At 36.7% G+C, this 17422-nt stretch overlaps 1 protein-coding gene across 1 annotated transcript in view; it reads right to left on the bottom strand.

Annotated features, from left to right (window-relative positions):
• Positions 1 to 5005: 5005 nt before the first annotated feature.
• Positions 5006 to 17422, bottom strand: part of LOC138670423 (zona pellucida-like domain-containing protein 1) — a 99525-nt gene continuing 87108 nt past the window's right edge. Inside the window, exons 10-11 of the mRNA XM_069757749.1 lie at positions 10619 to 10642; positions 5006 to 5351 (exon numbers count right to left, since the gene is read on the bottom strand). Of these exons, the coding sequence (XP_069613850.1) occupies positions 5188 to 5351; positions 10619 to 10642 (188 nt within the window). The 3' untranslated portion in view covers positions 5006 to 5187. The remainder of the gene's footprint in view (positions 5352 to 10618; positions 10643 to 17422) is intronic.

Genomic DNA, 17422 nt, shown 5'->3' with positions numbered 1-17422 from the left:
CGAGACATGGGCATATTTCTCGCAAGTGAAAAGGAGCCCTTACTCTTCAGGTCGGTGTGATTACAGAGATACCAGATTTATATGTTTTATTAAAAATATTTATTGAATCGGCATATTCTGAGAGCTGTAACTTTTAAAATTTTTGCTGAACATAGTTTTATGAAGACTTATTTTTTCCAGACGAGTTGGAGATTTTTTTTATAGCATTTTGGAGCACATAATGTTTTTTGAGGGCTTGATCACATTAGTGTATAAAAATAGCTCCAATGTTGGTCTTGAAAAGTTAGACAAGTGTAATCTGTAGGGTTCAACTTATGTCACGCAAGTGCTATGCGAGAATGCAGTTTTTTTCCACACCTAACATACACATGACATCTGTATGACATGCATATACAATCCATATGCAATGCATTTTTAACATTATTTTTTGCGTACTGTAATTCTCTATGTAATTTAAAGCTAGTTTTCAAACTAATAAATCAATCTTATGGACAGCTATAGGTAGATGATAGGACGATATTAGATATTTAATATATAAATAGGATAGATAGGTAGATAGATAGATACATAGATAGAGCCTTTAGTGCCTTTCATGTGGCATTCAAGTGTGTATTGCCTTATTAAACCTATTAAATAATTTAAAAAAGCGATGTGGGGTACCCCATATTTTTGATAATCAGCCAAGGTAAGGCAGACAGCTGCGGGCTTATATTATCAGACTGGGAAGGTTCCAAGTTATTCTGGCTCTTGTAACAAGTCTTCCTGATTGCCCTGATGCAGTGGCATCTTGGATAGCATCATACCTAACAGACCAGACATTCAGTGTCTCCCACTCATACACCACCTTCTGAGAACAATGGATTATAGATCACTCTTGGATATGTTTCATGAGCAATGACATCAGTAACTCGGTAACCCAGCGTCACTGGACAGTGTTGACATTAGTAACTACACTGCTCATCAGAATCGCAGAGGGCAGTGTGATTCGGCGCCTAACTAGTATTGCACTCATAGGCCACTGTAAGTCACTTCTCATGAGGGATGGCGCCAGGCTTCGGATGACTGCATACTTCCTCCCTTCTTCCTCCCTTAAGCTCCGCCTATGCTCTGCCTACTCCGCATGCATCCTGCATACTTATCTTTAACATTGGGTAAGCAGGGACATGTGTTGTATGCGGATGCATCCGTATGCGGCGTTTTGACGTGTCCAGTGACTGCACGGTAATGATCGGCGACTGCCCGGTAGTTGGCGCTCATAGTAAGTGAGCATTAATGTTACATACAGGTGATCTGATCATCAACTGTATGTAGCAGAGCCGATTAAAGTAGTACAGTTTCTGGTCTCTAATGGAGACTATTGGAGCTTGCAAAAAGTAAAAATAAAGTTTTTAAAAATAATAAAAAATAAAATAAAAATTCAACTCACACCTATTTACCCATTCAAAGTAAAACAATAAAAAAATCATATATACACATATTTGATACCGCAGCATTCAGAATCGTCTGATCTATCAATATAAAAAAAATATTAACCTGATCACTAAATGGCATAACAAGAAAAAAATTCAAAACATCAGAATTACTTTTTTGGTTGCGGCTACAATAAAATGCAATAACAGGCAATCAAAAGGTTGTATCAACACCAAAATGGTATCAATAAAAATATCTGCTCAGTGTACAAAAAATAATCCATCATCCAGGCTAAGATCACAAAAATTGGAGATGCTAAAGATCTCGGAAAATGGCACCATTTCTTTTTTTTACCAAAGTTTGAATTTTTTTTTTACCACTTAAATAAAAAAGAACCTGTACATGTTTGGTGTCTATGAACTTGCAATATGAAAAAGTAGACGTGTGCACAGCTGTAAAGAGGTGCCAGAGTAGATTCCCACACCATAGTATATAGAAAAATCTCAGCACTCAACTTAACGTAAAACAGGTGATTTAATGGTGTCCACTATTAAATCACTTGTCTTATGCTAAGTTGAGTGCCGCATTTTTGCTTTATGCACTTTGAAAGTTGCATTGCATGACCTGGAGAATCATAATGGCAGTTCATTTTTAGCATTTAGTTAACATGGTAAAAAAAACTGAAAAAACAACTGTGGAATTGCACTTTTTTTGCAATTTCACCACACTTGGAATTTTTTTCATGTTTTCCATTATACGATATGTTAAAACCATTTGTGCTGTTCAATAGTACAACTCGTTCCGCAAAACACAAGCCCTCATATGGCCATTTTTACCCAAAAATAAAAAAGTTATGGCTCTGGAAAGAAGGGGAGCAAAAAATGAAAATGCAAACAACAAAAATAACTCTGGTCGTTAAAGGGCTAAGGCTAATTTTTTGAAGAACAATTTGGTGTTTTAATTTATACCAGAAAAGATAGTCCAAAAAGTACAAGAGTAGTTGAGTGTCAAGTTGATGGTGAGAAATAAGAGAAAAAAGAATGGATCTACCTGTGGCAATACATTTTTGTCTCCCCAATCATAACATTATGGACATGAAATTACTTGTTTTAAAAGGTAACTTCAAATCTCAAAGAGACATAAGAATATGGGAGTATAAACTGATGATGACCTTTGACAGTCTTAGTGCAGGAATGAATGTGTCGCACGGATGTATGTCTTTTTACATCAACTAAGGAATTAATGAATTTGCCCTTGAGACCATGTGGGGTCATCACAACAGAACCAGACCCCAATCAGAGGACAATAAAACATTCCCTATCTAAGAATTGGTCCAATATTTATGGACATAACTGTTTATCACCCATTGTAATTCTGCTTCATGTCACCTGTCTTATCCATGTTTTTTTTTCTGTGATGTTTTGTGCATAAATATGTGATTCTCCAGAAATTCTTTTAGTCTAGCCTGATGAAGAGGCCTGAGTAGTCTCGAAAGCTTGCAATTTGTTACCATCTTTTCAGTTAGCCATTAAAAGGTATCAACCACTGAGGACTCTCAATTCTAAATATGTTTCATTTATACCATATTTTATACCACATATGACTTTTTGATCATTTTTCCTTACATTTTTTATGTGTCATTGTGATGAAAAACACACAAATTGCCAGAGGCAAATAAAGATCCATATTAAAGATCCTAAAGTAAAAAGTAACTTTTATTAACTTCAAAGGGGACACACTTTAAAAAAAGAAGACTGTGGTGTGAGTAGTAATTATTCCACTCAAGAGAACCTCTTAGTGACAAAAACTGCTAGTGTATATCAAAGCCCATTGATTATTGCACTGCCCTTACGTTCCTTGGGTCTCAAACCCCTGATGACATTGCAAGGTTAAACATGTTGGGGAGGCTAATGGCTGCTTAATATTAACCAGCATGATACAGTGTGATGAGTGATGACTATAGTAAGATATAACCGATAGTTCCAATGCTCTATATAGATAAGGAATATGGTGGAATCCTTTATGAACAACTCCAAATGGATGATCCTCATAGATTTAGGGAGTCAAAAATATAAGAACCTGTTACTATAAGCAATCGGGTGATATACCTACAGAATGTGATTAATTTAGGTGCTTATATATTACCCCTACCGATTGGAAACCTATTACCAGTAACATACAGCTAGAGCTATTGGTAACAATAGATCTTACTAAGCACTATTACCCTTTGGTATTTAAAGAGCTCTCTAAGTGAATCTAACTGTATGATCCCTATAGCATTGGTTAAGCAAATAATCTGAAAGGACGAGTTCAAGCTGACAATGATAGACAACTAAGGCGGGCAGGCCTGTGACACTAGTCAACAAGTGTTAATATATCCTTTCTGCTTATCAAAGCCAATGAACGTAAGGGCAGGGCAATAATTAATAGGCTTTGATATGCACTAGCACTTTTGTCACTAAGAGGTTTCCTTGAGTGGCATAATTAATGTTCACACTAAAGTCTTGTTTTTTTTTAAAGTGTGTCCCTTTGAAGTTAATAAAAGTTACGTTTTACTTTAGGATCTTTCATAAGGATCTTTATTTTCCTATGGAAAATTGTGTGTTACCCTATTCTGAATCCAGACAGTGTAGTTTAATGTTGAATTGTGATGAAAAAATGACATTATTGGTGTGTTTTTTTTATTTTACTTTTTTATATGTTCACTGTACGTAATAAATAACATGACCATTTTATAGATTGGGTTGTTCCAAATGCAATGATATGAATGTGTACTTTTTCTGGTTTATATTTGTTTTATCACAAAGGCTGCATTTTTTGTGACAAATGGACTTTTTATGATCTTTGTGCGCTTTTTTTTAAATTTTTTTTACATATTTTATTTACATTTTTTACTTTTTTCACTTAGTCCCACGGTATAAGATGAATCATTTTTTCTTTGATCACTGGTCTCATGAATTGCAGTACTCATGTACTGCAGTGCATGAGACCTATAAGTGATCCTGGGGTACCATAGCAACAATATTGTTAAAGGATGTCTTTTAAACCCCTTAGATTCCTTTGTCAAGCTTGTCGCAGAGTGGCTGCTGTAACGTACAGCTGTCACCAGTGACAATTTTGGCCACAGGGGGCGCTGTTCACTTATTCCTGATTGCCATTTTACAATGCTTATGAGGGAATAAGGCCCCTTAGTTGCCGCCGTTTTAATGCGCATCGACGGTAGTTAAGGCGTTAATGGTTATAATTTAGTCGAAATCATATTTGTGCGGTATATTTAAATTTATTTTCTTACATACCTTTGCTTTTGCATTGATCAGTCAAAGCACAACCATATAAAAAAGTTAATAGGTGTAAACACAAGCGCTAGTTCTAATACATTCAACGTCTCAACAAAGGTATTTGGCTAATAGTTTGTAAAAAAAAAATAAGAATATGCTGCCATGTGAAAAATGTCTTGGATGCAGAGACTCAACAATTACAGATATAGGTTTGCAAAATATAGTCCATTTGCATAGCATTGGTTCTATGTGGTGATATAGCAACTCATTATACTGTACATAAGGCCCAACTCCCAAGCTAAATAATTAGATGCACATTTCAAATGCCAAGTTACTAAGTCTTTATTTTCTAGCACATTGAGAATCAAAATAATACATTGTAATTCCATTTAAATATTTCAACAATAATTAGTACATCTATGGACTCATCTACATCGCTTCATAGCTTATTAGTGATGCATTTGCTATGTCTAAAAACATACTGTCGGAGAATCTTAATTTAATGAAAATTATTCTTTTCCGGATATCTTGTTTTCTGCAGTCTCCTGTGCATAAGAAATGCAATGCCTCCCATGAGTGTACACAGCAAAGCTAGGAATCCAACAGTTATTCCCAAGCCAACAGCAGTGCTCACGATTTCAAGAGAATCCTTATTAGAATCGCCTAGAAGGTTCAAAACAATATATGTTAAAGAATTATAGATCACAGAAAAATCTTGCCAAATAATAGTTTTATTTTAAAATATGTTTTTTTTTATACAGGAAAGCTACAGTTCCAACTATAAAAAGGACATATATGGGTAGATTCACCAATGTATTCATAATAGTTTTCCGGTGGACCATATTATTAAGTACATGCATTAGAAAGATGTATAAGGATTCAGAGTCACGCTGACTGAGACTAATTTGTTCAAAATTTCCAGTTCTGTTCTAACTAGTTTGTGCTGTTTTAATAATCCCGTTTCTAAAATTAAATGTCTCTCAGCATAAACAATAAAAATCCCAAAACTAATCACAAAAGATAAATATAATCTGAATATTTTAGTCGTTAGAAGTGTGGAACTGCTATGATGTTGCATATGACCAAACAAAATTCTACTGATAATTTTTGCATATAGGCTCAAGAAGTCACAGAAAAGTTCAAATTTACATTTAAAAAACCATTGAAATGCAGCGTCGGACTGGGATGCCATGGGCCCACCAGTAACCAACTCCAGGGCTCTATTTTTCAGCTTCATGAAAATGTGACATTATCCTCAATCACAAATTTATATAATAATGAACTGGGTAGATTGTTAAATGAATAAGATGCTGCCTTTCTCTGTACATAGTGATTCAAGTGATTCTCCTGATCTCCTGTGGGCCAGTCCAAGCCTGTTTACATGTGCCTCGCATGGAATGGGGAAAAATAAATACAAAGTTTAGGGGTTTTAATATTTGACTCTCGCACATGAAAACTAAATCACTCGCTGGATCAATGATTTGTTCAGATGAGAGTAAATTATGTCAGTATGTAAAACAGATAGTATATGGACAGCAGACAGACCAATGAAAGTCAATGGGGTAGGGGAAATGAGTGTGTTTAACAACTTCACCACCTTGGGATTTTCCGTTTCTGAGTTTCTTTTTATTTGCTTCCCTTCCGAGAGCCATAATTTTTAATTTTTTTCTTTCAATATTTCTATGTGAGGGCTTGTATTATTGCTGGACAAGTTGTACTTTTGAACTACACCATTAGTTTTGCCATATAGTGTACTGGGAAATGGGAAAAAATTAAAGTGCAGTGAAATTGCAAAGAAAGTGCAATTCAGCAATTGTTTTATTGTTTTGTTTTTTATCATGTTCACTAAATGCTAAACTGACCTGCTTTTAATGATTCTTCAGGTCATAATGAGTTTGTAGATACCAAACACGTACAGGTTCTTTTTTATTTTAGTGGTGAAAAAAATCCAAAGTTTCTCAAAAAATAATTAACAAAAAGTTGCCATTTTCAGAGACCCGCAGCGTCTCCATTTTTCATGATCGGGGGTTGAGTGAGGGCTTATATTTTGCATGACGAGCTGAAATTTTTATTCATATTATTTTGGTATAGAGACGATCTTTTAATTGCCCGTTATTGGATTTTAATGCCGTTTACTGATCGGATTCATTCTTTTGACATATTTATAGATCAGGCAATTCTGAACATGGTGATACCAAATAGGTGTATTTCTTACATATTTTTATTTTTTTTGAATGAGGGGTGATTTTAACTTTTAGATTTTTAAAAACTTTTTTTTTACTTTTCATTTCTTCAATAGTCTCCATGGAAGACTAGAAGCTGTGATCATCCAATTGCTTGTGCTACACATAGAAGGGCAGCGCTCATAGCTATCTTGCAATGACAAGCACAGGGGTCTCCTGCAGACTCCGGGTTGTCATGCCAACCTATTAGCGACCCGCGGTCTTGTGAAATGGGAACAAATGGGCGGGATTAGTGATGCGCTTCCAGCATGCACCTGTTAAATGCTGCTAGCAAAGATTGACAGCAACATTTAACATGTTAACTGCCGTGGGTGGATCTGTGCCAGAAAAAGTTGCAAGCTCATCACCGGTGCCCGCAGAAAACAGTTGGGGGCCAACCTTAGATGTATCTATACATCTAAGGTTGGAAAGGGGTTAAATATCGACTGATGTTAAAAATCTGCATGTGAAAAATCGTAACATACAGTTCTCTGATCCATTTGTCACATTCGACTTGCCTGTTAAACTCAATGGATGAAATAAAAAATTGGGTGACATGCTAACACCATACATATTTAAAACATTTTGTGTAGCTTTATTGCAATTATTAAATCTATATTTGCCTAGTATTATTGTTTAATTTCTAATGCTATATGGATGTAAAAAATGGACATATATTGTACATGAAAATATGGATGAAGAAATGCCTTTTTTTCTGGATAAAAACATATGATTTTGCTGTTATTTTCCAACAGCTGGAGTGCTGAAGGTTGCTTACCCTGGATCATAAGCAGGCGCCAAGATAAAACTTCAGCTCTTGACATCAACTTTGAACATCTTTTTTTGATGGAGAAAGTAATTACTACTGCCTCATTATTTTTTTATGTGATCTGACTATTTGCAATTCTCTGTGTCTGTTCACTATCAAATATACTACATACCGTATGTAGAACATTTGTGCTTGCTTCTTCCTCTACATAGAAGACCCAGTTAAGCATCCTAATCCACCATTCTACATACCGCTATCAGTGGGTAAAACTATCCCCAACTGTCTAATTGTGGGATTTTTTTTTTTACATTTTAATTATCTTTCAAATTAGACAGTTACTTAGCATTACAGTTTTCTGACAAATTTTAGTAAAGTGTTAAAAATAAAAAAATGCTGTATAACACCGTTTTCAAAGCATGCTAAGTCATTGACAATGTTTATCCCCTTCACCCCAAAGCCTGTTTTCAACTTCCTGACCAGGCCATTTTTTCAATTCTGACAACTGTCACTTTATGAGGACATTACTCTGAAACGCTTCAATGATTCTGAGATTGTTTTCTCGTGACATATTGTACTTTATGATAGTGGTAAAATTTCTTTGATTTGACATGCGTTTATTTGTGAAGAAAACAGAAATTTGGTGAAAATTTTGAAAATTTAGCAATTTTTAAACTTTTAGTTTTTATGCCCTTAAATTAGAGAGTCACATCATACAAAATAGTTAATAAATAACATTACCCACATGTCTGCTTTACATTAGCACAATTTTGGAAACATAATTTTTTTGTTAGGAAGTTATAATTGTTAAAAATTGACCAGCGATTTCTCATTTTTACAACAAAATTTGCAAAACCATTTTTTTAGGGACCACCTCACACTTGAAGTCTGTTTGAGTGGCCTATATGACAGAAAATGCCCAAAAGTGACACCATTCTAAAACCTGCACCCCTCAAGGTTCTCAAAACTACATTCAAAAAGTTTATTAACCCTTCAGGTGCTTCACAGGAATTTTTGGAATGTTTAAAAAAAAATGAACATTTAACTTTTTTTCACAAATTTTTTAGTTCAGATCCAATTTGTATTAATTTACCAAGGGTAACAGGAGAAATTGGGCACAAAAGTCATTGTACAATTTGTCCTGAGTACGCCGATACCCCATATGTGAGGGTAAACCACTGTTTGGGCACATGGCAGAGCTCGGAAAGGAAGAAGCACCATTTGACTTTTCAATGCAAAACTGGCTGGAATTAAGATCGGAACCCATGTCGCGTTTGAAGAGCCCCTGATGTGCCTAAACAGTGGAAACCCCCACAAGTGACCCCATTTTAGAAAGAAGACCCCCTAAGGAACTTATCTAGATGTGTGAACCCCCAATTGTTTCACTAAAGTTTAGAATGTAGAGCTGTGAAAATTAAAAAATCATTTTTTTTCCACAAAATGAACAATTTTTTTTTTTGCCAAGGGTAACAGGAGAAACTGGACCCCAAAAGTTGTTGTCCGATTTGTCATGAGTACACTGATACCCCATAAGTGGGGGGAACCACCGTTTGGGCGCATAGCAGAGCTCGGAAGGGAAGCAGCCCTGTGTTGAAATGCAGACTTTGATGGAATGGTCTGAGGGCGTCACGTTGTGTTTGCAGAGCCCCTGATGTACCTAAACAGTAGAAACTCCCACAAGTGACCCAATATTGGAAACTAGACCGCAAAAGGAACTTATCTAGATGTGTTGTGAGAACTTTGAACGTCCAAGTGTTTCACTACAGTTTATAACACAGAGCCGTGAAAAAAACTCATTTATATAATTTTTATGTTTTGGCGCTTTTACACAATAAAAACTATTTTATATAAAAAATAATTGTTTTTGCATCGCTTTATTCTGAAAGCTATAACTTTTTCATTTTTCTGCTGATGATGCTGTATGGTAGCTTCTTTTTTGCAGGACAAGATGATGTTTTCAGCGGTACCATGGTTATTTATATACGTCTTTTTGATCACATTTTATTGTACATTTTGTTCGGCAGTATGATGATAAAGCATTGTTTTTTGCCTCGTTTTTTATTTATTTTTTTGAGGTGTTCACTGAAGGGGTTAACTAGTGGGATAGTTTTATAGAGCGGGTCATTACAGATGCGGTGATACCAAATATGTATACTTTTATTGTTTCTTTTTATTTACGTAAATAAATGGATTTATGGGTTTGTTTTTGTTTTTTAATACATTCTATTTTTTTTACACTTTATAGCATTGTTCCAGGGTGGGACATCACTATTTTTCATCAGATCCCTGATCTTACACTTTGCATAGCACTGTGTCAGATCAGCAATCTGACAGGCAGTGCAGGAGGCTTTCAGGCGCCTGCTCTGAGCAGGCGCCAGCAAGCCACCTCAGTTAAGGACCCGGAAGGAGCCCCACGGCCGTTTTGGATCTAGGGACCCTTTCTAGAACACCAGAACAACGCGATTGCATCACGTTGTTCCGGTGGGAGAGCGCAGGGAGCCCCCGTCCCTCCGCGATGCCCCTCTATGACACTGTCACTACTGACAGCAGCATCAGAGGGGTTAAATGAAGGGAAGGGGTTAAGTCCACATTCACATGTTCAGTATTTGATTAGGATTGTACATTAGGATTTGTATCAGCCCAAATCAGGAATATGTGCAAAAAACCCCAAAGTGGTGACGTGTTTCTATTTCATTTAACATCTGATTCTTCCACTCCTGATTTTGGCTTACAAACATTCATGTAAAATATTGACCAAATACCGAACGTGTGATTGTGTCACAAATGTGATGAGCCTTCCCTAATACTAAAAATTAATTCTTCTTTTCTTTAATTTTAATTGAACAATTATTTACTGTAACTAAAAAAGTTTTAAACATGCAAAATTTTATTTTCTTTGCAATTGTACATTTTACTTGAGAGAGAAACTGCTAAATACTTACTGGAGACTGAATGTGATAATTCTTCTGCAAGGAAAAAAATATTAAAAATTATTGATTATGTGATTTTAATATGCAATTCTTTAATCTTACAAGAACTGCCTAAAAATTCCTGGAATATAACTTTCTTTGTGATCTAAAGAGACATATTACAGCTATTCTAGGAATTTACCAAACATTAGTAGAATAATATGATAGTAAAAAGATGTAAAAGCACAGGACTTTAAGACAGATTCTATCAGAATATTTTTATTCAATCAATAATGTTGATGCACAAGATAGTAAATCATATGTGACAAAGCTAAAAGGCTAATTGTATGGATGAACTTTCCTTGGACATTATATTAATCAGCAATTCTATTGGCTGACTGATACATCAATTTCCTTTAAAGAAATGAGAACATTTTAGGTTGATGAGGATATCTACATTTTTACATGTACCTATTAAATAGACTTTTGACGTCATGTAGATAATATGACGAGACATGAGTGAAGATCCTTGGCTCCCTCCTTATTTGGCAATTTATAGTGCTTACTGAAGACGCTGCATCGGAATTCTGATAATGAGCCGTTCGGCTCAGCAGCTGCCTGTGTCGCGGCTGTGTGACAGTCACAATACATGCATGTAGAGCTTGTGTGTTGTGACTGTCACACAGCCGCGACACAGGCAGCTGAGGTGCCGGACACCTGATTATTGGGAGCGATCCAGGTATCTTGGTTCCCGCTGCTGCTTCTTCAGGAAGTGCTATAGCTTGCCGAAATAAGGAGGGAGCCTACGATGTTCCCACATCTCTAGTTATGACCATTAAATCCAGGGACAGAAGCCAGTTTTCCAAATAGGCATGAACACTTTGCTATGCTCATCATGTCTCAACTGTCACTGAATTTTCTAGGAGGACTCCACTGCAAGTGCAGAGTTAAAGAAAGGCCACAAATTTGATAAATTAATCTTTAACCATCTAAGCTTGTTTTGGCCCGAAAGACAATCCATTGTTTGTTTGTTTTTAAATTTTTTTTGTTGCATTTCAGACACCATGAATGTTAAATTTTTAAGTCAATGTAACCATATGAAGGCTTCTTTCTTCCAGATAAGGTGGATGTGAAAATTGCATTGTTTAAGGTACATATAACTTATTAACAAACCTTTCTTAAATCTTTATAGGGAAAAATATAAACAAAACAGGAATTCTGCCATTGTTTTTTTTTGGAGGGTGGAGTGCAGAGGGGAGGTTTAGACTTTAAGCAATGAACCGTGCTGTAGATATAAGCTGTTAACTTTATTTGGTTCACAATCAATGTTTATTTTTTTGCAGCTGTAGTTTTTATTGGTGTCATACGACTCTTTGATCACTTTTTATTACGCACTGGCTATGTTCACAAGGCATCATTTTGTTATGAGTGCTATCCATGAAAAAAACTGAATGCACACAGGCCAAAGTTAATCAACAGTACTGATCAGTTGACCATTTCTTTCCACTGACTAAATGATCATATGAAAAAAAAATTTCAGCATGAACTAGACTGTTTCATATCTCTAAATTATTTATTTTATTCACTTATATAGCGCCAATAATTCCACAGAGCTTTACAGATATCATCATTACTTTCCCCATTGGGACTCACAATCTAGATTCCTTATCGGTATATCTTTGAAAAGAAAATGACTAATCAGGGAAAACAGAATGCTTAAGCCCACAAACAGCACTGTTATCATTAGAACTCACAGACTTTAGTCCAGACAAGAGACACATAATACTCCAAATCTTAAGGTACCGTTACACTAAACGATTTACCAACGATCACGACCAGCGATACGACCTGGCCATGATCGTTGGTAAGTCGTTGTGTGGTCGCTGGGGAGCTGTCACACAGACAGCTCTCTCCAGTGACCAACGATCAGGGGAACAACTTCAGCATCGTTGAAACTGTCTTCAACGATGCTGAAGTCCCCGGGTAACCAGGGTAAACATCGGGTTACTAAGTGCAGGGCCGCGCTTAGTAACCCGATATTTACCCTGGTTACCATTGTAAAAGTTAAAAAAAAAAACAGTATATACTCACATTCCGGTGTCTGTCACGTCCCCCGGCGTCAGCTTCCCTGCACTGTGTCAGCGCCGGCCGTAAAGCAGAGCGATGACGTCACCGCTGTGCTCTGCTTTACGGCCGGTGCTGACACAGTGCAGGGAAGCTGACGCCGGGGGACGTGACAGACACCGGAATGTGAGTATATACTGTTTTTTTTTTAACTTTTACAATGGTAACCAGGGTAAATATCGGGTTACTAAGCGCGGCCCTGCACTTAGTAACCAGATGTTTACCCTGGTTACAGGTGAACACATCGCTAGATCGGCGTCACACACGCCAATCTAGCGATGGCAGCGGGGTGATCAGCGACCAAAAAAAGGTCCTGATCATTCCCTATGACCAACGATCTCCCAGCAGAGGCCTGATCGTTGGTCGCTGTCACACATAAATATATCGTTAGCGGGATCGTTGCTACGTCACAATAAGCGTGACGTTGCAACGATATCCTTAACGATATCATTATGTGTGAACGTACCTTTACTCAAAATTAAGAATGCTATAGCCACAGTGTTGAAAATCAAGCTTCCTCCCTCTTTCTCAGACACAATGGAGAAAATCTCCCTACATAGGTCTTATGAAATTAAATTTGCATTGTTAAATAATCAACTCACCAAATTTTCAAAGAAATGGTCTCACTGGGATAACATCTGCCCATAGTCATCTCCCCCTCCCCCTCCCTCCCTCCTTTCCCTCCCCACCCTCCCCAAAAAAATTTTGATACAATTTACTATTCTAGATGACGTACTATATTGTATTCATGTTGTTGAAAAAAACTTTTTGATCAACTGTAGAAAGTGACATTGGTATGCAATGTTTAGACTTGTTATGTTATATGTTATATAAACAATCTTGCTTTTACTCAAGATTAACTCAAAGTTATATGTTAAAATTTCAACAAGCTGTTAAATTTACTATGATATATGTATAATCTTGCCTTTGCTCAAGTTTGGCTCAAGGTTAAACTTCAAAAGATTTCAAAATGTTTAATAACATTCAATTGAACAAGAAAATGACTAATCCATTCAAGTCTATGAGTGCGGTAAAAAATTGGATCTCATAATGATCAACCAGATAACATCTGATTTTAATGGCTTCATTACAATTCTTTAGAATAAAAAACTGTATTTGGTATTTTTTAACAACTGCTAATTTTTAAAGCTGGATGCCATTCACATGACATTGCAGATTAAATATTGTCTGGTTTTCCTTGATGAAGATCAGATTTTTTGTATGGTAGTGTGAACTTAGCCATAGAGAGGTTTTACTCTGTGGGTCAGCATGATTGTGATTATATAAATTATTATTATATGCCATTATTTATGATTTATTACTATTTTTGCCAAAATAATATCTTGAAAAATATATTTTTGGTGCTATTTTTTGTGAGCCATAAGTTTTAAAATTCTGTTAATGAGGCTGTATTAGGCTTATATTTTGCATGATGAACTACAGATTTTAGATAACATTATATTACATTCTTTGGGAGATTTAACTAGCAAAAAACAACTATTCATTTATTTTTTAGCACTTTAATGGGGTTGTCCAGTTAAAACAGATTATCACTTATCCAAGATATAGGTGCTAACCTGGAGATTGGTGGGCGTTCCATCATTGAGAACCATATCGATTGGCAGAACAGAGATTTTTTATCCATAATGGGGCTGCCAGAAAAAGCTGAGGGCAGTGCTCAGCAGCCCAATTGGAAATGAATGGTGCATCGGATGAGCATGCGTGCTGCTGTCCCATTCTAATAGTGGTAAATATTCCCTATTCTGTAGATTGGTGAAAGTTTGATCAGTCGGACCCCCAGGATTGATAAAATATCATGTATCTTGCAGTATGTGGTAACTTTTTTATTGGACAACATCGTTAACTATGTAGCCATTTTTTCTTTTTAAGTTTTCATTTTTTATCACCTTTTTTCAAAGAGTATTCACTTTGTATTTTTCCACAGACAGGGCTTGATTTTTGGGTGACAAGTTGCAGTTTTAAAAAACACTATTCATTTTACCAGTGTATGGAGAAAAAAAACATTTAAGGTGAAATTATAAAAACATGTTAATGCTCCATTACATTTAATATTTGTAATTTTTTTTTTTGCTTTTCACTTTATTTTTAAGTATCAATATGGACTTGAACTTGCAATCGTTTTATTGCTTGCTCTACTGCAATTATAGCAATAATCACTGTCTCTTATGAGGTCCGGCCTTGACTGGACATCAAAGGATAATCCTACATGGCAGTGACAATAGTCTTCATCAGGCTCCTGGTTACAATGGCAGTTCATTGGCATCCAATTAAGCCATCAGGCAGAATGATGGCACTTAAATTATGATGTCCATGATTAACAGTGGCATTTAAAGGGCTAACAGTAGTGATTGGCTAGATACATCCAGCTTCATAAAATTTCAACATTTTATTTTCTTAAACTTATTCCTATCCTTTATGAGGATGCTGTCTTTTCAAAATATATTAGAATCTGGTTGTTGTCAAAAAAGCATTTAACCTTGGTAACATTTTATCCCATAGTTTCTTCAATTCTATCACAGGAAAGATGTACACTGCTCAAAAAAATAAAGGAAACATGCCTCCTGATAAGAGAAACATTTTGGCTATACAATCTTGTCCACCTTATTCCCTGCAGGCTTAAATGCTCCCACAGAAATTTGTAATCTTTGGTTAAGCACATGTTTGTTTACATGTTCTATCGTGATATTTGTTTATTTGTCTTGGCTTTGGTTTTAATTTTGGATTCATTATTCATCCTTGATCATGTGATTTTTGTAAAGAATTCTCATTGGCTGTATCACTGTTTAGAATTCTGCTGTGAATCATTGTTATTAGCTTTGGGAAAGAGTGCCGGAGAGTGTTTGAAAAGCGATGCTCTTAAATTACAACATGAATATGTAATACAGCATTTAAATTTTACTCAATACAATTTTCGAATTTTATAAAGCTGGGTTCCTTTTTTTTGGGGATATTTTCATGTGTGTTGAAACTTTTTCCATTTGCTTCAGAACTCCACGGGCTGTTCAGGTGAGCTGGTTTAATCTCTCTATTAAAGAAATACGGTGGTTATGTAGCACAGTCAGCATCTGCCCTTTGTGGAGCAAATTCAGCTCCTGAGCCCTCTCCACACACCTTGAAGAATGGGGATTAAACACTTTTCCCCATTAGGTATAGTTGACATGTTAACCTTATTATGTGGATCAAAATGTTGTTATCTACTTTATGAAGTTTATTTTTATGTTTTGCACAAAAATTGCTTAAAAAAATTGTTTTACAGTATATTGTGTGTACTTTTTTGTGTGTAGACAGAACTTTGCTCTGACAACTCTGCTGTATTGCAATATTATTGCAACCATGTCTGTCTGGGAGATGAAAGCTGCAGAACTGTGAGGATACCTGCAGATGTGTCAGGGGCATATCTAGGGGGGCAGATAGGGCATTTGCCTTTCCTGAAGCCCTCATTGGGGCACTGTTGTGGTCACCTGATACAGCGACCTAACATGTCTCCCTGGCAGCTGCATTATTCCGGCCCCAAGAGTGGGGGTCTTCAGCTCTGTGCTGTCTGTCAAGCTGACAGCTGGCTCAGAGAAGCCAGTACACTTGAAGTCCTGAATATCAGCACTTCTGCATCACGGTGACATCTGCAGCATCTGATGACTCTGCTAATGCCTCTCTCCATTGGAGCTGAAGAGACTGTAGATTTATTTTAATAGGGGGGTGGAAATTTAAGGAGCCATGAGTAGCAAGGCGTACACCGTATTGGTAAGAACACAGTATATGGAATGGGAGTGTGAGGATTGCTGTAGACACTGTAAATGAAGTAGTGAAGGGTGGTGGATTGACACACTGTAAGTACTGGAAGTGTGGCATTGGTGTCGACACAGTATGAGTAGTTAAGTGGGATTTGTTAGGACACACTATAAAGATAGGAGGGTGGATTGGTGCAGAGACACTGAAGAGATGGTGCAAGGGATTAGTCCCAATACAGTTTGAGGAGTGGGATCGATGCATAAACAGTATGAGGTGTAAGTGGAGATTTGTTCTGACATAGTAAGAGGAGCAGGATGTGGATTGGTGCAGACGCACAGAGAAGGGTGATGTGGGGGATTTGGTGTAGACACAGTATCAGGTGTGGTGGTCATTAGTGTAGACACAGTAAGAGGAGTGGGGAATTGGTACAAACATACTATGAGGAGTGGTGGATTAGTGTAGACTCAGTCTGAGGAGTAGGGAGATTAGTGTGAACACAGTATGAGGAGTGGGAGGGATTAGTGTGAACACAGTATGAGGAGTGGAAGGGTTTGTGTGGACATAGTATAATGAGGGAGGGGGAAGTGGTGTGAACATAGTAAGAGGTGTGAATGGGGATATTGTTGCATACACAATATTATCATCTACCATTTTAGCGCCGTTTATTCCATGGCACCTAACATGTGAATATGGTAAACATAATAAAAAAACAAGCACAATAATCTTGAACAATACAAGTCACTGACTGATACAGAAGGATAGATGACCCTGCCCGTGTGAGCTCACAGTCTACAATGGATGTGTGAGGATACAGTAGGGGAAGGTAGAGGTGGTCGTGCAGTGGTATAGTGGATTTGTAGGGTTGCTGTAGGTTGTAGGATTGTCAAAAGAAGTAGGTCTTCGGGTTCCTTTTGGAGGTTTCCAAGGTAGGTGAGATTCTGATATGTTGTGGTAGAGAGTTCC

This window comes from Ranitomeya imitator, chromosome 3 (assembly GCF_032444005.1).
Source record: "Ranitomeya imitator isolate aRanImi1 chromosome 3, aRanImi1.pri, whole genome shotgun sequence".
NCBI classification, from domain to species: Eukaryota; Metazoa; Chordata; class Amphibia; order Anura; family Dendrobatidae; genus Ranitomeya; species Ranitomeya imitator.
The sequence above is the reverse complement of the archived record's forward strand: the minus strand, read 5'-3'. Positions and strand labels throughout refer to the sequence as shown.